At 43.5% G+C, this 23,127-nt stretch overlaps 1 protein-coding gene across 1 annotated transcript in view; it reads right to left on the bottom strand.

Moving 5' to 3' along the window:
* The window catches only part of LOC124802457 (mitochondrial basic amino acids transporter-like), a 250,623-nt gene that overhangs the window by 53,169 nt on the left and 174,327 nt on the right, over positions 1 to 23,127 (bottom strand). The window contains exons 4-5 of the mRNA XM_047263242.1: positions 19,686 to 19,769; positions 4,011 to 4,323 (exon numbers count right to left, since the gene is read on the bottom strand). Of these exons, the coding sequence (XP_047119198.1) occupies positions 4,011 to 4,323; positions 19,686 to 19,769 (397 nt within the window). The remainder of the gene's footprint in view (positions 1 to 4,010; positions 4,324 to 19,685; positions 19,770 to 23,127) is intronic.

Raw genomic sequence — 23,127 nt, 5'->3', positions numbered from 1 at the left:
GATCGCATCAGAACTGCCGTCGGCAATGTCCCAGGGAATACGTTACGCCGAGTTATGGAAAGCTTCCAACGCCGCCTAGATGAATATGTTGTGTAGAGAGGGCATCATTTGACAGGAGTCATATTCAAAAAGTAATCTACGTAATGGACAATGACTTACACATTAGTAAATGGTATACCTTTAACTATTAATTGACATAAGAGGTAATAAATAAATTACAGTTACTGCCTGATGGTGTGTTTTTAATACCCTACTATGAACGCTGCCGTACCCTGTATATAAATGCAGACGACTCAGAATTCTTATGGTTAAGCAAATAATTGTAATGATAAATGTTTTCGTTTGTAAACCACTGAAGATGCGGAAACGGCCCGGTGAAGAATGTTTGGCCAAAGCAAAAATTATGTTTAATTACGTAAGAAGAGTGATAGTTACACCTTACTTCAAGATAAATAGCACTCCAATTTGTATTTTAAAAGTTTGAATACAAACGCTCTTGCAGTGTGTAGCAGCCAAAAGTCTTGTACATTATTTAACGCGTAGTCAGTTTTCTTTTCCGTTCATATATTATTACAATCTTCGATTTGGATGCATGAGCTATCACGTCGAAAACCTTAAGTTATGTAATTAATTCTTTTTATGCAGATACACGCCTGTAGGCCAACTACACATTGAAAACCCACCAAACACTTCCGTAGTAAGCCGCTAGAGGAGGCGAAATAAAAATGGTGCCATCCATCACGACTACATCAATGGGCTGCGTCATTTTGTTAACGGCTCCCGCTGAGGCATGCTACTGTATCGTGGCGCAGTGATTCCATTGCGTATCAGGGCTGCAGGCTTATATCGGCAAAAAGCAAAAAATTAATTTTATAATTTTATCTTTTCGAGGAGTTAATAAAAACTTTGCGATTACCTTGGTATGTCTCCAGTCTCAACGATTATGCATACTAATTTGAATAAACGTTTGATTCTCACATCGGATAATTACTTAATAATTTCTGAAAAGTAGGTTATTTATTTTTATTTCTTTTTTTTTGTGAGTAAGGGGGGGGGGGGGGGTTGTAGGGCGGGGCTAAAGTCACCTGACTGGTTTGATGCAGCTCACAACGAATTCTTATCCTCATTTGCAGTCAATGTCCTCAATAATTTGTTGAATATATTTAAATATCTCGCTTCCCTACAATAAAGCTCCCTCAATTATCATGGAACCAATTCTACGGTGTCTCAGTTCATGTCCTATCAGCCAGTCCTCCTTCTAGTTTGCTGCTTTCGAAATGTTTCTCTCCTCGCCCATTTCTTGTCGATCCATCTACTTTTCGACATCTTCCTATAGCACTACATCTTAAACTCCTCGATTTTTTCTCTTCTGGAAAGGTACACCATCTGATCAAAAGTAACTGAATACCTATCAGAGTGCATTAACATAGGGTGTGTCCAACCTTCGCATTTTTGATGGCCAGAACTCTGCTAGGGATTCTTTCAATGAGGTGTCTGAATGTGTGTGGAGAAATGGCAGCCAATTCTTTCTAGAGAACTAAAACCAGAAAAGGTAGTGATGTTCGGAGCTGGAGTCTGAAGTGAAGTCTGTGTTTTTAAATCCTAAAAGTGTTGCATTGGGTCCACATCGGCATTCTGGGCAAGCCAGTTCATTTCAGGAATATTATTGCTCACAAACCATTGCTTCAAAGACGTCGCTTTATGACAGCGTATTAGTCACGCTAATACAAACCGTCATCGTCTGTGAGGTTCCTACACGGTATTCAGTACACAATGCTGTAAAATGTGTTCCATATCCTTCCGCATTTAGCCTTCTATCAGTCATCCACTGTTCAGTGGCGTCTCTCTTTCCACCATCTCGCTTAGCACTGATTACAAAAGTATGTGGCATATGAGGAACTACTCGACCATTGTAACCTATTCTCTTTAGTTCCCTACAGGCAGTCATTGTGCCACCTGGACTACTGATAGCAATTTGGAACTCACGAGTGGGTCCTAATTTCATGCGATGTTTCGGTCCCATCCTCTGCAACACTCGACGGTCTCTGCCCATCTCCTCGTCCGTAACTACATGAGCTCTGCATGGTCTCAGTTTAGCTGTGATCGTTCCTTCGTGTTTCCAGTTCACAATCGTAACACCTGCACTCCAGCAGTCGACTTGGGCAGCATTAGAACGGGTGAAATGCCCGTGACAAATTTGAAAACTTTGATGAAGCCAGTGACTAGTCCAAATTCGAGGTCATTGAGTCCTCGTGACCCACCCTTCCTGCTGTCACTGCTTCGCCACTGAGAACAAAAAATTCCCCGCCTGTTTTTGTACTGGGAGGTCCCTCTCTCGCGACATCTAGTGGTCAATTTTTGCATTACATAGAGGCTGTTGTTGTTGTGGCCTTCAGTCCTGAGACTTGTTTGATGCAGCTCTGCACGCTACTCTAGCCTGTGCAAGCTTCTTCATCTCCCAGTACCTACTGCAACCTACATCCTTCTGAATCTGTTTAGTGTATTCATCTCTTGGTCTCCCTCCCGATTTTTACCCTCCACGCTACCCTCCAATACTAAATTGATGATTCCTTGATGCCTCAGAATATGCCCCACCAACCGATCCCTTCTCCTAGTCAAGTTGTGCCACAAATTCTACTCAATACATCCTCATTAGTTATGTGATCTACCCATCTAATCTTCAGCATTCTTCTGTAGCACCACATTTTGAAAGCTTCTATTCTCTTGTTGTCTAAACTATTTACCGTCCACGTTTCACTTCCATAGATGGCTACACTCCACACAAATACTTTCAGAAACGACTTCCTGACACTTAAATCTATACTCGATGTTAATAAATTTCTCTTCTTCAGAAACGCTTTCCTTGCCATTGCCAGTCTACATTTTATATCCTCTCTACTTCGACCATCATCAATTATTTTGCTCCCGAAATAGCAAAACTCATTTACTACCTTAAGCGTCTCATTTCCTAATCTAATTCCCTCAGTATCACCCGATTTTTGCTTTTGTTGATGTTCATCTTATATCCTCCTTTCAAGACACTGCCGATTCCGTTCAGCTGCTCTTCCAGGTCTTTTGCTGTCTCTGACAGAATTACAATGTCATCGGCGAACCTCAAAGTTTTTATTTCTTCTCTATGGATTTTAATTCTACTCCAAATTTTTCTTTTGTTTCCTTTACTGCTTGCTCAATATACAGATTGAATAACACCGGGGATAGGCTACAACCCCACTCCCTTACCAACCACTGCTTCCCTTTCATGCCCCACGAGTCTTATAACTGCCATCTGGTTTCTGTACAAATTGTAAATAGCCTTTCGCTCCCTGTATTTTACCTCTGGCTCCTTCAGAAATTGATACAGAGTATTCCAGTCAACATTGTCAAAAGCCACTGAACTTCACTAATTCCCACTATATCTAACTTTAACCTATCCATTTCCCTTTTTAGATTTTCTAACCTACCTGCCCGATTAAGGGATCTGCCCCTCGCTACGATCCGTAGAACGCCAGTTTTCTTTCTCCTGATAACGACGTCCTGTTGAGTAGTCCCCGCCCGGAGATCCGAATGGGGGACCGTTTTACCTCCGGAATATTTTACCCAAGAGGACGCCATCATCATTTAACCATGCAGTAAAACTGCATGCCCTCGGGAAAAATTACGGCTGTAGTTTCCCCTTGCTTTCAGCCTTTCGCAGTACCAGCACAGCAAGGCCATTTTGGTTAGTGTTACAAGGCCAGATCAGTCAATCATCCAGACTGTTGCCCCTGCAACTACTGAAAAGGCTACTGCCCCTCTTCAGGAACGACACGTTTGTCTGGCTTCTCAACAGATACCCCTCCGTTGTGGTTGCACCTACGGTACGTCTATCTGTATCGCTGAGACACGCAAGCCTCCCCACCAACGGCACGGCAGTGTTGAACAGCCCTCCGTTTGAGGACAGCTTTACATTTTCACTTACTACCAGCACTGGGGGTAGGTAGCTGTTAAGGAAGACAGCTAGCGCAGCTCACCCATGGCTGGGGTGTCCCGCAGCACGGTGGCGGCGAGCCCCCGGAAGAGCCCGCGCGGGCCTTCCCGGCGCAGCGTGTCGGCGGCGCACTGCAGCGGGCCGACGCCCAGCAGCTGTGCGCGCGTCTTGAGCTGCTCCAGCGGAGCGCAGATGGCCGACTGCGCCAGCCCGGAGAGCGCGCCTGCGGCGAACTGGCCGCGCAGCGAGTCGGCGCCCAGGTAGCGCGCCGCCAGCCCGTACACGCCGAACGTCACCGCGTTCACCGCCGCCACGCCCGCCAGCGGCGCCGCCATGCCGCGGTACAGGCCCCCCACCTGCAACACCGGCCAACACACTCACATGGACTTGTCCGTAACCACCTGGCCAAAGACCCCACACCTGCTAGTCCGACCAAAGCACTCACACGGACATGCCCACACCCAACAAGATAGAGGCCACACACCTGCATAACTCCTCATGTACGGAAGTCCTCACCCACTAGGATGCAGGGCCCACACCTGCAATCCTGGCCAACACCGAAAATTATTGGATACAATGTGTATACTAATTGATGTTCTATACAAACAGTGGACAGGCTTAACCAACAGATACAATGTAATAGCCATAACGATAATAAACATGGGAGCACTCTCACACTTCAGACCAACTAAGAAAATAGGCGAAGCACTTCGTTCCGTTAAGGATAAAAGTCCCCCTCTGTCTGCAAGTGGTGTATATAAGATTCCATGCAGGTATGGCAAGGTCTATATTGGAACTACAAAGAGGTGTGAATACACAGTTAAAGAAACATAAAAGTCTTTGCCGACTAGGGAAAACAGACAAAGCAGCAGTAATGGAACATGCTCTTTGATCAGGTGATTACGTAGTGAAATTTTCGGAAACTGAAGTTTTATGTACTATGACGAACTATTATCCACGGCTATATAGAGAAGCCATCGAAATATATAAACATAGGGATAATTTTAACAGAAAAGAAGAAGAAGAAGCCATGAAACTCTGTGATATATGGACTGTGGCGCTACGGAACTAACGAGAAGTTTTTATCTTTGACGTATTATCGATAGTTAAAAATTTTTATCTTTGACAAGGTTTATCTCTGCTATCATGCGGTTCTAGGCGCTTCAGTCTAGAACCGTGTGACCGCTACGGTCGCAGGTTCGAATCCTGCCTCGGGTATGAATGTGTGCGATGTCCTTAGGTTAGTTAGGTTTACGTAGTTGTAAGCTCTAGGGGACTGATGACCTCAGATGTTAACTCCCATAGTGCTCAAAGCCATTTGAACCATTTTTGCTATCATGCGAAATCCAGATCACGCCCACTTTCCGCAGTATTTAGGACGCTCTTCAACGTCCGACTCGTCAGTCGGCAAGACTCAGCACAATCAGGAGCACCTCCGAAGATGTCCAACGTAGCCTTGGACGAAAGTCAGGGATTGAAGAGTTCCATGGACCACTTCCATACAACCCGGAAAAATTCTCAGCAGCTGAAACATCCGGTCGTGAAAGCCTTCATTGTATGACTCTCACACTCGTCTTTAAGAATACAGATTCCAACGTATACTGTAAAGTACCATACACGGAAATTATTTCTGACAAAGTTGTCAAGTGGTTAAAAACTGCCGGTATAACATGTGCAGTTTACGAACCGAATCAAGGTGGCCTACAGTTTAGACAGCACGAAAAAGGGTAATCACATATCACACTCACTGCCAGGTGTTTATCAGATTAACTATAATGACTGCCAACGCCTTTAACTTGGACAAACAGGACGTATTTTCCCAATTCAATTCAAAGAACACCACAGCTTAAGTAATTCGAGATCTGCGTTAAATAATCAGCTACAAGCACTCACGCAATCGCTATATACCTGACATAAGTAACGAATTAAGTATTCTTCGCCTACAGCAGAGAGGTCGAGTCGTTAGCTTATTGCAAGAAATTGAAATTTTACGCAATTTGAACCAGAATTCACTATACACACTGAATGGCAAACCATGTTGAAACATACTGTTCTACTGAATAACTGTAAGTTTCTTAAGTAATATATCACAGGTCAGATCTGTTTCTCTAAAGTCCATATTAGTATTATTTCGTCTAACAAAGGGTGCTCAGTCCGCTCACGTTAATTTGTCATCCACTTCTAGCATCACTATACTTAAATTTTAAATTTTTATGATGGTTTTTATATTTATATATTTCATTTAACATTACTTGAAATCGTAATGTATCCTACATATAACATGATTCATTTGGTATAGTTTATCTTACCATTATTTTTTATAACAGCTTTTATTGTGTAATCCTCCGTTCACTCGTTTGACCTACGTACCATGCCTTGTTGCCTATAAGGACACATACTTTTACAAGTTTGTGAGTTTCAGACATTTTTCTCCCATTCGTTTAGTGTTTCGTTTCTTAGCCATCTTTAAATATGATTATTGCTTTGTATAAAGAAGAGCACTCAGCTTGATAATTTGCGGTTGTTATTTAGCTGTTTACATTACTACAATATTTTAGGTTTGTGTTAGTTTTTATATATTTTACTTTATGTCACTCGAGCCCATAATGCATCATATATGTGATGATTTACTTAGCATGGCCTATGTTAGCATCAATTTTTATCACCTTTGCTCTGCTTTTATCCTTTGTATATTCATTCCTGCGCTCCACTGCGCTTCCGGACCTCCAGCGTGGCCCTCCATTCAGTCGTTGGTGGTGTTCGTAATGTGCGGCTGTCCGATGGCGGAGTGTGTGTCAAGTATTTGTTTTCGGTTTATGTTTCCTTCGTCCCATCTCCCTGCACGTTATACTTTTGGGTCAGTTTGAGTATCAGGCCCTCCCCTTTTTTTCTATTTCTGGCAAGATGCAGTGACAGGGAGCTCTTGCACTGACTGGCCTGACCACACGTTACGCATTACCAAATACGATAAGTGAGTCACCTCGTTTCGGTAGTCTGTTCTGGTTTTTACAGAAATGTTGCATTATATTTCTTCCTACCTTTCCTTTGTATGTTATAGTTTCATACATCTGAAGACAGGATTTTAAAATCCTCAGACTGGTTGTGGTTTGAATGAACAATTAGCACAACTGAAGCAGATCCATATAAATTATTTCTCACGCCTCTCAGTTGCGGGTGTTCTACATACCAAATCTGCTTCAACACTCTGACGTAGAGATGTCTACACCCACCAGGCTAGGGGCTTCATAAATGTAACTTTGGCCTAAGTACTCAAAAGGATTGTAGGTCTGACACCCCAATACCACTCATGTGGGTATGTCCACACCCAATAGCATATAGGGCCCACGCCTGCTACACCATCAGAACAATCATGTGGACGTGCCCACACTCATCAGGCTACAGGCCCCATACCTTTAACCCAGGACAACACAAGTATGTGGAGAAGCCGACTCCCACTAGGGTACAGGCCCCAAAACCTGCAAAAGGAGATGGGCACACACAACTAGGTGGAGGCACCACACCTGCAACAACGGCCAATACACTGACAAGCACATGTCCACACCCAAGAGGTCCAGGCCGACATCCGGAACACTGCCCAAAATGTATAAGTGGAGATATCTATACCCACAAGGGTACAGGTTCAGTAAAAAAGGTACTGGATACAACACATATTGGAAGATGTCCACATCCGCCAGGGTATAGGCTCAGTGTCTGAAACACTGACAATAGCTTGAATGTTGTAAGTTATCTACTAGTAAACTGTTACCACAATTTAATTAATCTCCAGCTGGAGGAGGAGGTGGTGGAGGAGGAGCTCAGTGTTTAACGTCTCATCGAGAAAGAGGTCATTAGGAATGGAGGACAAGCACTGATTAGAGAAGCATGGAGAAGGGAAGCAGCCATGCCCTTTCGAAGGAACCATTCCAGCATTTGCCTTAGCCCATTTAGGAAAATCACGGAAAACCTAAATCAGGGGCGGCCGAAGTGGCCGTGCGGCTAAAGGCGCTGCAGTCTGGAACCGCGAGACCGCTACAGTCGCAGGTTCGAATCCTGCCTCGGGCATGGATGTTTGTGATGTCCTTAGGTTAGTTAGGTTTAACTAGTTCTAAGTTCTATGGGACTAATGACCTCAGCAGTTGAGTCCCATAGTGCTCAGAGCCATTTTGAACCTAAATCAGGATGGTTGAACCGTCGTCCTCCCGAATGCGAGTCCCGTGTGCTAACCAATGCGCTACCCTGCTCGGTAATCTCCAGCAGACTGTTAAATTAATAGTGTAGCTTACGTCCTTCAGTCATGGTTGTTTTTGATAATGACAATCTGCCCTAACCAATATAACCACGGTACTTTCTTTCGAGTATGTACTACTCGTATTAATGACTGGGAAACTACTGAACAATAACAGTTCAAGTTTCACGACACCTTTGAATTTATTATCAAATACGATACACTATGACTTGAAGCTCTTACTCACACACAGTTGAAATCACAATCTAACCTCTCATACATATAAGTTGGTTAACAACTATAAATTCTTTCAGTTGTATGAAGTAACCACTATGTGCAAATCACTCGTGATTAACTAATTACTAAACTCCTGTTAACTAATTAGTTCCGTCCACTTTAATATCTTTTACGCGACCATATGCCTTGTGTCCATATTCTGGCCTCAGAATCGACAGATTCCACACAGTTAACTCATACGAGCTCTGTTCAAAAAGTTACGGATCTCTGCCCACAAAATTTTTCTACGCTTACCTTTTACTTATGGTGCATGGTCTTCTTCGAAATACTCTCCTCCACAATTGCTACACCGCTCCAAACGTCGTTTCCACTTCGGGAAGCAGTCTTGGCTCTTATTGTTTCACGAGAAACGCCATCTGCGAATTTTCTTTTATCTCGTCTATCGTTGCAAATCTTCGTCCTTTCAACGGGGTTTTCAACTTTGGAAGTAAAAAAAAGTCCACAGGGGCCAGGTCTGGAGAGTACGGAGGGCGAGCCAGCACAGTGATATCGTTCATCGTCCAGCAGTCACGCACCAACAGGGATGAATGTGTGGGTGCGTTACCGCGATGCAAGAGCCATGAATTGTGTCGCCACAGTTTAGGCCGTTTCCTTCTCACATTTGCTCGCAGGCATCGCTACACGTCTCGTTAATATCATGATTAACTCTTTGTCCCTGTGGCACGAATTCTTGATGAACTAATCCTTCGGTAGAAGTCGAAGGGCGTCATAAACGGAGGGTCATTAACTTTCATCCGGCCATTTTAAACTGTGGAAACCATTCGTAACACCGAGTACCACTTAAGCACTCATCACCGTAGGCTTCCTGTATCACCTGAGTTTCATGTAACAGGTAATGCTCTTCTAACTTTACAATCTCGAAATTCGCAAACTGTGCGACACAATGTTCTACTCAATACAACACTTAGCAATAACTAACAGGCATATCGCCCCAACACACTATTGGCGCGAAATTAAAAACGAACGTTCCGGAATTTGTTGAACAGACCTCGTACAGTGCCTATTGCTCACTTTAGCCGTGCTGCAGTTCAGAGAGAACCAGCAGCAGAGGAAAAGGTACACTGTGCCTCTACGGCGTGAGCAGTAAGCTTACGATGTGGAGGTGTTCACACCAATTACATAGAGTACACGCCCCACATCTGCAACCTCAGCCAACTTATTGACGTGCAAATGTACACACCTAGCAGGGTATAGTCTTAGTAACTGTCACAGTGGCCAAACCATGCACGTGTCACAGTCTGGCACACAGTTTTAATTTGTCAGGAAGTTTTTGTACAGCGAGCCAGACAGCAGTACGGGGATTGCAGCTATTCTTGAATCGCTGAGGGTGCCCAGCACAGGGCTCCAGATGCTGCTACAAGTAGACGCTCCCACGAAATAAATTGGCACCTACACAAAAACGCATTTTCCTTCTCATTGCTGGACAAGCCGACTCTATTGTTCCGAAGTGGTGGCTGCCTTAGTTCGCTCTTATCTCCTGAGCTGTATGCTTAGTCTGTTGGAAGCGGCCATTTCAGTTGCTTGTGTTCTGATTTTCTTGTTTGCTACTCTAACTATAGCTGAGTTGGCGTAAGTTGATCCCTGACAGTTCAAAAATGGTTCAAATGGCTGTAAGCACTGTGGGACTTAACATCTGAGGTCATCAGCCCCCTAGACATAGAACTACTTAAACCTAACTAACCTAAGGACTTCACACACATCCATGCTCGAGGAAGGATTCGAACCTGCGACCGTAGCGGTCGCGCGATTCCAGACTGAAGTGCCTAGAACCTCTCGGCCACATCGGCCGGCACCTGACAGTTGCAATAGGGTGGGCGCGGCAGCTTCGGAAGCCTACCTCAACTAAACTTCTCTCTGTTAACGCCTCAGTGTTGTCATAGCTCTGCTGACGGCTACAGCTTTCCTCCTGCAGCCATTAGCGCTTCACAGTTGAAAGCTGAGCGCTGCGAGTTGTGTGGGAGTATGCCGTCTCGACAGTAGAGACTTTACTGGTAATACTATCACAACCTGTTAATGCGATCGTTTGCTGACTCGGTAGCTGTAGTTTAAATTCTTTGCTTGTGATTGCACTACATGTTGAACTGCACCTTCTCTACTTCCACGTAGCCATACAGAACGGAACACCAGCCACAACTGCGTCCCCTCCCCCACTATGCAAACTGACAGGTGCGAGACGAGTAATTTTGTGGCCACTACACGACAGTCGTCACATCTCGTAGGCTTAACCGCAGGCTGTGGTTTTCAAATAAAACGTCTGACTCCCCAGCTTATAGCCAGTGCTGTGTCATCCACATCTTCTCTCTATGCCAGTTTGCTGTATCCTGGATTGTTCGTCTGCAGTTTGCTTGCAGCTTCGGTGTGCTGCTACGCTACACCTAGGCCTTGCTTGGAATATTCTCACACTGGGTTTCTTTTATCCTACAAAGGCACTGCTGCTCTCTATGTTCGCTATTTCATTTGTCTTCGTCCACTTCTCCAGAGCTTCTGCTACATACTCCCTTTCGACATGCCACCTCAGTCTCACGCAGGCACTGGCTATGCCAGTGCACGATTGAGACTCGGGCACTGTATCGAAGGCGTTAGTAAATTGGTATTAGTGCAAACACAGAGCATCACGAATTATGTTCAAAAGTTGAAAATGTCTCTTACTTTGGATTTTTCTGAAAATATTTCGATTTCTATATGTTTCAAATAAGACAACAGTTCCATCTATATTTTTAAACAGGTGACTCACAGGAACAATATTAAAGACAGACTTTATTATACCAAGAATTTTATGTGTTCTATGGAACAAATGTTCTAGCTTCAGTATCAGGTGACTTTAAATCTCCCAAGCAGCTTTGGGTAATTTACAATTCGTGATCTGGCACGAATTGTTTTTCTTATTCACCTACAAATAACTGTGAAATTCTTCCAAATAAATCGGGGGGCACTCTAACTCTCCGAAACAGATTCTGTAATGTAATTACACTACTACACCTGTTATTTTTATAGACAGTAATCAGTCTTATTAGGTTAATGACTATATAAATAGGAAAAATCATTCCATTCTATTTGTCACAAAAATTCGCTCAGTCACTTACAAATGGCAACTCCCAATCTGTATTTTTGAAAGTGAAAATATATTGCAGGAAAATTACTCGCCACACAGCATGAATTTTATGTTTGTTTCCAGAAAGCTGGAGAGGCATTGTGTGAAGGAAGGTGACACGAGGTGGATTCGGAAGACAAACGCTTCTCCGCATTACGTTATTTCATTGGTTTCTTTTTTTAAGTGTCGCGTTCTCCTTAGAGCGGAGTAGAACGGCAGTTGAACCACTATCGTTATGGCAAGCCAGTTTAGGCGTACAGGCTACTAATACAGGGCATTATGTTTTGTAGAGGTTATTCTCATAACAGACATGCGTAACAAGCAGATGCACCCAAATACAAGCCTACCTTTTATCTAGTGTCCCCTTTTATCTAGTTTCGTACGTTGAAGCGTCAATTTCTCCACGATACTATTAAAAACTGTTTTCTGAATGTTGTGGCAGCATTTTGACGTAGACCTATTTCAGAGTAAGGCCTAGGTTTACTGTTGTACTAAAATAATTTTACACTTCTGACAGTTCGGGCCAGAGGAAGGGACATGACACCGTGTCCCAGGTAATACCAAGGACGAGTCTGTTTCCCCTCCCGCACCTCCAACAGGTTGGCAGGTACAGTGCCCCGTGCTTGCCACCGCGTCAGTAGACAGTAACACGCGGTATCGGAAGTCAGTAGTTCCTGCGTTCTTCAAATTTATTTCAGAACTATAGTGTTTTCAAGTGTAAGAGTGGTCTGTGCTCGTCAGCTGGTGTTGTGAACTAGAGTTTTTGTATAAGCCTTGGTTTACTAGCAGTGTGATATGAGTCAATGAGACGTCACTCCAAGAAGAGGTCATCCGAGAACACATTCGCCAGCAGAGATAGGAAGATACTAGAACACGAGGGGAAAATTGCCGCCCTTCGGGCTGAGTTAGACAAGGCCAGGAGAGATCTTGACAGGTTAAGGAGGGAGAAAGGTAAAGAGGGGTGGGAAGTGGCAACAGGACGAACAGGCCTAGAACTTTGTCTGACAGCTTCGTGGTGAATGTGGAAAGTACATTTGATCTGTTGCTTCAGTTAGAAGCTGGTGAGCCTCAAGCAGTTGCAGGTGTAGACAGGGCACAACAAACTTTCAGCAGGAAATTGAAAAGTAAGAATGTAGGGAAATCAGTAAAGAGAAAGAAAGTGTTGTTGTTAGATAGTTCACATGGAAGAGCTGTTGGCCAACTTTTGCAGGATGCATTAGGGTCAGAATACCAGGTCACCAATTTTTTTAAACCTAGTGCTGGTGTGGAGAAGGTGACAAAGGATTTAGGATCACTTTGCAAAGATTTCACTAAGGAAGACACCGTGGTTATAGTGGGTGGGGCAGGTAATAGTATTGACAGAGATCCTGGGTACAGTACAGAGTGTGACCTGGCAAAGATTGCATCAGCATCGAAGCATACTAGTATTGAGTTTGTATCTGTTCTTGGGCGCCATGACCGACCTCATTTGAACTCTTCTGTCAAGAGAGTTAATTTGGAGTTGGAAGGGCTGCTTATGTCGGGTGCAGGGTCACACATTGGTGTGGTTCCTGTTGATTCTCTCAATAGGTCGGATTATACTAGGCATGGCCTTCACCTCAACATGAAGGGGAAGGGTAAACTGGCTGGTAAAATAGCAGGAAAGTTAAAGAGGGGTGGCACTGTCATGAGTGATAAAATACCAGTGGTTATAGGTTTCAGAATAGACCCTTTTTTAGGGTAGCGAGGACAGAAAGAAACCAAATTTTAAGAGAGGTTAGGACTGACACAAACCTTCAGTTTGAGAAAGAAACCAAAAAACATAATTCTAGCTTATTACATCAGCATAAACAGCTATTGGTTAAGAAGTATCAACAGTCACCAGATATTTTAACTCTACCCAATTTTAACTCAGTCAATGTGAAATGTCAGCTATCTTTATTGCATCAAAATATTCGAAGACTGAGAAATAAAATTAATGAATTAATTATCTGCATAGATGAATTAGAGTCTTCAAACCCAGCTGACGTAATCTGCCTCTCTGAACATCATGTGACCACTGGTATAGAACTTTTAAGTGTTGCAGGGTTTAGGTTAGCATCTCACTTTTGTAGATCAAAAATGGAGAAAGGAGGAGTTGCCACATTCACAGGAACTGTCATAAATTTAAGAACATAGACATTCCCATGAGGTTCCATATTAGGGCCCTTACTTTTTTTGTGTATATTAATGACCTTTTATCAGTAACATTACCAGATGCCAAGTTTTATTTGCTGATGATTCAAACATTGCAATAAATAGCAAATCAGGTGTAGTCTTAGAAAGATCGGCTAGTAAAATATTTGTGGTCATTAATCACTGGTTCCTAGCCAATTCTTTGTCACTAAGCTTAAAAAAACACACACTAGATGCAGTTCAGAACTTGTAAGGGGTGTCCCACGAGTATATGCCTAATATACGATGACAAGCAGATAAAAGAAGTGGACAGTGTTAAATTCTTGGGATTACAGCTTGATAATAAATTCAACTAGGAGGAGCACACCACAGAACTGCTGAAGCGTCTTACCAAATCTCTATTTGCAATGCGAATTGTGTCAGACATAGGGGATATAAAAATGAAAAAGCTGGCATACTATGCTTACTTTCATTCCATAATGTCATATGGGATTATTATTTGGTACAACTCATCAAGCCAAGCGAAAGTTTTCCAGGCACAAAACATGCAGTAAGAGTTATATGTGGTGTGAACTCAAGAACATCCTGCAGAAGCCTGTTTAGGGAACTAGGGATACTAACTACTGCTTCCCAATATATTTATTCCTTAGTGAAATTTGTCATTAAAAATATATCACTTTTTCAAACCAACAGCTCAATTCATGGAATCAATACTAGAAATAAGAATAATCTTCACAAGGATTTAAAGTCACTTAGTCTTGTACAAAAAGGTGTGCATTATTCAGGAACACACATTTTAAATGACGTGCCAGCAGCCATAAAAAGGCTTAACAACCAATGAAATTCATTTTAAGAGAAGCCTAAAGGATTTATTTGTGGCCAACTCCTTCTACTCCATTGATGAATTTCTCAGTCGAACCAACTGATTTATGTGTATATATCTATAAGTACAATATAACTTCTGCACAATTTCAGTGCAGTAATGTGTTCATTGTAAATAAGTGTGTGTGTGTGTGTGTGTGTGTGTGTGTGTGTGTGTGTGTGTACGTAAGTACATTCTAACTTCTGCACCAGTTCAGTGCCGTAATGTGTTCATTGTAAATAAATATTTATTAGTTGTATTACACGTTTATTACCTTATAAATAAATAAAACACCTTTTTATTTTAAATTCAGTGCATTAGTATTTATAAAATGATACTTTCATATAGCATCATTAAAAAATGACGACCATTTCACTTGGGACGTGTGGAATGGTACATTAGCTTATTTGTTTGAGTTGTAAATATTTGTGATGTATTGTTGTTTTTCTGACATGTTCTACATCCTGGAGGACCTCCTCACTACGGATCAATTGGAATTAAAGTAAATATAATCTAATCTTAAATGGTGCCAGACGTTATAAGTGGATATCGGATGCACGGAAAACACCACAAATTTGTGTGCTCGAACTGGAATGTTTTAATCCGATTTTAGATGTTACAAGAGTGATGAACAGAGCAGCCACTGCACTTAACATTAAAATATTTGTAGTGCTGAGAACAGGAAAGGAGAAAGAGATGAAGATATACGAGAATGACGAAGCAACACCAGGTCTTTTTTTCTGTAAATACTGGACAAAAAAAAGACGAATAACGAAGAGGGTCATATTCCAACAGGATGCGCTATGAAGATATGTGTATTTCTGTTGTCAATGCAAGAAAACGCTCGCTTTAATATAAATTTCTTTTTTTAACAATTGGCAACCAATGCTGTACAATCACAATAAAGTCATGAGATGTTCAATTGACTCTTTTATTAGAACTGTTGCGCGTTTCGAGATTACACCCATCTTCAGACATCACAAACTTCAACTCCTTCCTAACCAAGGAGTTGCAGTTTGTGATGTCTGATGATGGGTATAATCCCGAAACGCGTAACATGTTCCAATAAAAGAGTCAATTGGACATCTCATGACTTTATTGCGATTGTACAGCACTGGCTGCCAATTAGTAACATAAAAATAATCGCAGGCCTCAGACGGGATTTTATGTCCTGTATATCATGAAATTTCTTTTTAGTATGAAAGAAGTAGAGCTGATCCAACAGTCCACGGGTGTGTTACCGGTTCGTAGCGTCCAGGCGGCACAATGTTTCAACAACCAGTCTTGTCATCATCGCCAGGTGAGCAGACAAACTGATCTCCTAGGGGCTTGCAGTAGACATAACCCCCACGCACGGCACTCTGCCCTCCGTCCGCAAATGGTTCAAATGGCTCTGAGCACTATGCGACTTAACTTCCGAGGTCATCAGTCGCCTAGAACTTAGAACTAATTAAACCTAACTAACCTAAGGACATCACATACATCCATTCCCGAGGCAGGATTCGAAGCTGCGACCGTAGCGGTCGATCGGCTCCAGACTGTAGCGCCTAGAACCGCACGGCCACTCCGGCCTGCCCTCCGTCCGCACCCGAGGGCTCATGAGACGTGACTGGAGAGGCGGCTGAGTCACCGACCGTGGCTGGCGACGCCAGACGCCACGGCCCGGATGCGTCGAAGTGGAGGCAGGCAGTGTGGCCGCTCTGGCCGCCAGCTCGACATTACTGAGAGTCTACTCCTGAATTAAACTCAGTCATGGTTCTCAAGCCTTACCGGACTACAGTCACAGTATCTGTTAATAAGATTGACTGTCCCTGGTCCGTATGTAGATGCCTCTCTGTCGACCCAGTCCAGTCGGGGCCCACGTGAAATACGGGTCGCCGCAACGAAATTGTGATGTCTCACAAGTCACCTTGTCGACCATACTTCGCAAACGCTAGGCTCCTTGCAGGGCCCAAGAAAAGTGAATAGATCACTGAAAAGGTACCCAATAAAGGACCATCTTCGTCGTATCCTATCAAGAGATAGCATGCACTTCAATGAGCAGTTAAGAATTGTTAAACTCGTCTGAAATAGTTACTCGCTACTGGCCAGAGACGGCTGCTGGCAGTCGTAAGACTTGCAATGTTATGTGCTGTGGCGTACGTGACACTGCCAGACCTTCTCGTGATCCTCGGTCCCAGTATCGACGTCGTCGTTGAAATCATGATGCGTTCGCATTAATAGAGCGAGTCTCGAATAAACAATGTTCTGCGACCGTCAGCTCGTAAGGATAGTTTGGTGAGTGTGCCATTGGTGTGCTCGGCAGCGATCTTCGATGGAGCGCAGTGGTTTTCCAATGTACATCTTGCATTTTGGCTCGGAATTCAATAGAACCCCGACTTCCGTAAAATGAGGTTGTCTGTGATGTTCCTCAATGATGTCCTTGTTTTATTAGGAGGGCAGAAGACAGTTTTACTCGATGCTTTTTGATGTTTCACCCGATTTTTGGCGATATGGTATAAAAGCTGTGGCGTCGACTATTCCGTTGTATTAGATAGACCCCCCTACAATGCAAAAGATTAAAGAGAGTATTTTGTTCCATCGGAGGAAACTAAACCGGACCATTACAATGTCGGCGAAATGGCGAAAGTATACACTGAGGTGACCAAAGTCATGGGATCTAATATCTTCTCGGCGCTCCTTTTGCCCGGTGAATTGCAGCAACTCGACGTGGCATGAACTCGACAAGTCGTTGGAAGTCCCCTGCAGAAATATTTAGCCATGCTGCCTCTATAGCCGTCCATAATTGCGAAAGCGTTGCCACTGCAGGATTGTGTGCACGAACTGACCTCTCTATGATGCCCCATAAATGTTCGATGCGATTCATGTCGGGCGATCTAGGTGGCCAAATCATTCGCTCTAATTGTTCAGAATATTCTTCGAACTGATCGGGAACGATTGTGGCCCGTTGACATGACGCGTCGTTGTTTGGGAACATGAAGTCCACGAATGACTCCAAATGGTCTTCAAGTAGCCGCACATCACCATTTGCAGTCAATGATCCGTTCAGTTGGACCAGAGCACCCTGTCCATTTCACGTAAACACAGCCCACGCTATTATAGAGCCACCACCAGCTCGTTAACAATGCTTTGTGAGGTCTGCACCATACTCGAATCCTACCATCAGCCCTTACCAAATGACATCTGGACTCATCTGACCAGGTCACGGTTTTTTAATAGTCTAGGGTCCAACTGATATGGTCACGAGCCCTGCAGAGGCTCTGCAAGCGCTGCCGCGCTGTTAGCAAAGGCATTCACGTGCGTCGTCTGCTGCCATGTCCATCAACGCCAGATTTCGCCGCACTGTGCTAACGGGTACATTCGTCGTACGTCCCACATTTCACGCAGTGTTGCTTGCCTGTTAGCACTGACTACTCTACGCAAATGCCGCTGCTCTCGGTCGTTAAGTGAAGGCCATCGCCCACTGCGTTGTCCGTTTTGAGAGGTAATGCCCAAAATGTGGTGTTCTCGGCACACTCTTGACACTGTGTATCTCGGAATATTGAATTCCCTAATGATTTCCGAAATGGAATGCCCCATGCGTCTAGCTCCAACTACTAGTCCGCGTTCAAAATCTGTTAATTCCCACCGTGCGGCGTTAATCACGTCGGAAGCCTTTTCACATGACAACCTGAATTCAAATGACAGCTCCACCAATGCACTGCCCTTTTATACCTTTTGTACGCGGTAACATCGCCATCTGTACATGCGCATGTCGTTATCCCCTCACTTTTGTCACCTCAGTGAATAGCGTAATCATGCTTCCCCATACCACACCTTTTTCAATCTGCATCGTCTTATGTAGGCCCAGATGAAGAGTAACTTCCCCTACGGCCGGTTAAGGACCTCAGGACGAAAGCAGACATGGGTTACGAGGCTCATTATGACAATAACGTTGCCCTCCTCTCGTTCAGCGTAGAAATGTCAAAAGTCGCAAGCTACCTATTTTAATTATTTCAATTGCTCTATAATGAGTAATGATAAGTAATCGACGGAGCGCTGACCATGCGAAAGTAAATGCTCAAAATTCTTGACTGTGCAAACTGACCAGACTTGAACTGAAAATTATGTATTATATGTATTAAGGATACACTCAAATGCATAAGTTAAGCAAATTTCCTCTACGCGTAATTGCTGATTTTGGTGATGAAAGTGTTATAAAGTTGGCTTAGGTTGCCTTGCTTGATCCCGTTCAGTAATGTCACGTGGAATAATTTTCTGAGCCACATACAAGCAAGGTTTTCACTACACAGAAATATGGTGTCAGTCTGATGTCTGATCTCTATAGGCAAGTGATTTGGAAAAAAAGACGACACCCTCACAATGCATTTACTCTGTTATGAAGTTTGTTGTGAAGAATCACAATGATCAAACGAATTTCGTGCTTCCAGCCGGTCGTCGTGCAATACGTCCCACGTTATTTAAACTTGGCACCTGTTGGCTGTCTTCGATGGCTTACCTGCGTTTAACCGGTAGGTAGCCTGTTGAAATGTTGTGGGATATATTGAACGACAACTGGCTACAAGCGCGTATTTTGAACATCCAATTTTCTGTGAAAATTTTAAGTCGCACGGGAACCACAGTTTCAGATCACTGGTATTATTCACAAATATAGCACTAAGAACAGTAATTCTCTCCACCAGTTACAACTTAACCTTCTGCAGAAGGGGACAATTTGTGCAGCCGTAAGATAGTTGACACATTCCATTGTGAATTAAAGGTGTTAAAGTAAATGCTTTTAAATACAAAATGAAATAATTCTGCTTGACAACTTCTTCTACTCCATAGATGAATTTATCAATGGATGATATGAGTGTATGTCTGTCTGTGTGTGTGTGTGTGTGTGTGTGTGTGTGTGTGTGTGTGTGTGTGTGTGTGTGTGTGGATTATATTCATTAAACTTTATGATTGGTCAAAATAAAAAAAATATATATATTTGTGTCAATGTAGCCACACTTTCACAAAGGAAAAGTATGTTACTGTAAAGTTACTGACATGTCCACGACATTCATATGCCCACGGTGTGTGAATGATAACGAACTCAACTTACCGACTCCCTGTGCAATATGTGTGTGAAGCAGTCGAAGGCTCCTCGGTAGGCAGGTGTGCGCTGGTTCTGCGTCTGAAGATGTACCTGTGCAAGGAATGCAAGGTTAGCTCTTCTGTCTTTAAAAGCAACATGCTTGTCTCTGGCTGACTAAAGACATTACCATAGGAAACTATTCACATACGCATACTCTAGGACGAAACATTTTCTCCTTCGACTCTGTAAATAACCTATCATGCTACGCACTTTGGACTTTTATTTTCGTATAGCAGCAGCGATAACGTTTACAATTTCAGTCGTTTAATAGCTTAGAATACGTTAAACAGGTGTCTACAGCGATAAAAACACACTGCCATTTAGGTTATTAGTTGACATTATCAGATCGGGAGGTATGCGATCCGTTATGTTGAAATATGTGGTTAAACAGTCCTAGACCAAGATCGCTAAAACTCCTTTTTCTGATAACTAGTTTCAGGTGAATGACGAGCCATCTCCATATCTTTAGTAGCTTTCTGCAACCTCCCTTGGCCTAACTTGGCATATTTACGTTGTTTCCGACATTGTCGAATCCAGAGATATGCGATTTATTATGTTAAACAATGGCTCGTCAATGAGCTGAAACTAGTTATGAAATAAAGAAGTTTTAGCGAACTTGACCTAGGATTGTTTATCCACACATTTTAACGTAACAGATCGCATGTCTTCCGATTTGACAACGTCAAATAACAAAGTAAATATGCTAACTCAAACTAAGGGACATTGCAGAAAGCTGCTAAAGATCTGAAGATGGCTCATAATGAGCTCAAACTAGTTATCAAATAAAGTAATTGCAGGATCTTGTCCTAGGATTCTTTATCCACATACCATCATTTTGAATGATCCCCTGTATTAGGAAAGTTCATAATTAAGAAGGTAATTCTAAGAGAAACCGTTTACGAAGGTGTTCCCTGGATAAGGGAGAAACAGCCAAACTGCGAATGATAGAAACAATACCAAATGAAAAACACTAAGATTTGCCGAACATGTAACGAAGTGGTCGTAAGAAAGACCGTTGACAAATGATGAAAATCAGTCAAGATATAGAACGGACGTAATTGTTTGCTGATGTGCGCAGGGAAATGTTACAATTTTTTCAGAATTAACTCCCTAATATCTCTCTAAAACTACCGAAGAGTCTACGAAATGCTGCCGGTCCTAGCCTTGATGAAGGGAAAACCCTGAAAAGTGATAGGGAAGGGCAACGCTTCCTCAGCAAGTGCACAACTGATCTCTTAGAGGTACACGAGTGGGTGGGGGGTAGGACAAATTCTGCTCTTGGGGCGGAAAACTGACTCTAAAGGTGGATGAACCATAGATGCACAACAACATAGGTCGGAGAAAGCAACGGAAACCACACTTTTAAAAGTCCGACTGGGTATCCCATGTATCAGCATGATTGGATTGGAGGTTGGTTCAGTTATTCAGAGGTAAAACTGCCTTTCATTAGATCTCCGGAAGACGAGAGCTATAGAGAGGAACAAGTGCATTTGTCAGTGAGAACTGCAGCATGGAATGTCACTTCTCTTTGACAATGAGGTACATTAGAATATATTAATGCTTATCTTAGGAGTTGGGAAGGGAGTGAAACGGGACATTGAAGTTACCCACTGATATATTAAAAAGAAGCGCTGACAAATACACAGGTGATAACAATGTGAAGACATAACCTTGATACACGTCGGTGGCAGAATGAAACGCTGTTACATTAATAATTTTCGAACACGACCAGCAACAGCGTAAGTTGTTAGTTAAATGCTGAAAGCACAAGGAAAGATAGGAGCAAAAGTAATAAGACTGTCAAAATGTGCAATGAGAGCAAATAGCTACACTACCGGCCATTAAAATTGCTACACCAAGAAGAAATGCAGATGATAAGCGGGTATTCATTGGACAAATATATTATGCTAGAACTGACATGTGATTACATTTTCACGCAATTTGCGTGAATACGTCCTGAGAAATCAGTACCCAGAACAACCACCTCTGGCCGTAATAACGGCCTTCGTACGCCTAGCATTGAGTCAAACAGAGCTTGGATGTACAGGTACAGCTGCCCATGCAGTGTACAGGTATAGCTGAAATGCAGCTTCAACACAATACTACAGTTCATCAAGAGTAGTGACTGGCGTATTGTGACGAGCCAGTTGCTCGGCCACCATTGACCAGACGTTTTCAGTTGGTGAGAGATCTGGAGAATGTGCTGGCCAGGGCAGCAGTCGAACATTTTCTGCATCCAGAAAGGCCCGTACAGGACCTGCAACACGCGGTTGTGCATTATCCTGCTGAAATGTAAGGTTTCGCAGGGATTGAATGAAGGGTAGAGCCACGGGTCGTAACACATCTGAAATGTAACGTCCAATGTTCAAAGTGCCGTCAATGCGAACATGAGGTGACCGAGACGTGTAACCAATGGCATACCATCACGCCGGGTGATACGCCAGTATGGCGATGACGAATACACGCTTCCAATGTGTGTTCACCGCGATGTCGGATGCGACCATCATGATGCTGTAAACAGAACCTGGATACATCCGAAAAAATGACGTTTTGCCATTCGTGCACCCAGGTTCGTCGTTGAGTACACCATCGCAAGCGCTCCTGTCTGTGATGCAGCGTCAAGGGTAACCGCAGCCATGGTCTCCGAGCTGATAGTCTATGCTGCTGCAAACGTCGCCGAACTGTTCGTGCAGATGGTTGTTGTCTTGCAAACTTCCCCATCTGTTGACTCAGGAATCGGGACGTGGCTGCACGATCCGTTACAGCCATGCGGATAAGATGCCTTCATCTCGACTGCTAGTGATACGAGGCCGTTGGGATCCAGCACGGCGTTCCGTATTACCCTCCCGAACACACCGATTCCATATTCTGCTAACAGTCATTGGATCTCGACCAACGCGATCAGCAATGTCGCGATACGATAAACTGCAATCGCGATAGGCTACAATCCGACCTTTATCAAAGTCGGAACCGTGAGGGTACGCATTTCTCTTCCTTGCACGAGGGATCACAACAACGTTTCACCAGGCAACGCCGGTCAATCGCTGTTTGTGTATGAGAAATCGGTTGGAAACTTTCATCATGTCAGCACGTTGTAGGTGCCGCCACCGGCGCCAACCTTGTGTGAATGCTCTGAAAAGCTAATCATTTGCATATCACAGCATCTTCTTCCTGTGGGTTAAATTTCGCGTCTGTAGCACGTCATCTTCGTGGTGTAGCAATTTTAATGGCCAGTAGTGTAGATATGTGACTTTATTTCTGCATACTTAACACCTGGAGGGAGCGGACTAACTTCGCTTCTGGACGACATCGGCGGACGCAGCGATGGCTCATCTTACCAAGCGCACGGAGTGTGGATACGGAATCCGGCGGCAGCAGCGGCTGGAGAATATGATTTCCGCCCGCTCTT

This window comes from Schistocerca piceifrons, chromosome 6 (genome assembly GCF_021461385.2).
Source record: "Schistocerca piceifrons isolate TAMUIC-IGC-003096 chromosome 6, iqSchPice1.1, whole genome shotgun sequence".
Lineage (NCBI taxonomy): Eukaryota > Metazoa > Arthropoda > Insecta > Orthoptera > Acrididae > Schistocerca > Schistocerca piceifrons.
The sequence above is the reverse complement of the archived record's forward strand: the minus strand, read 5'-3'. Positions and strand labels throughout refer to the sequence as shown.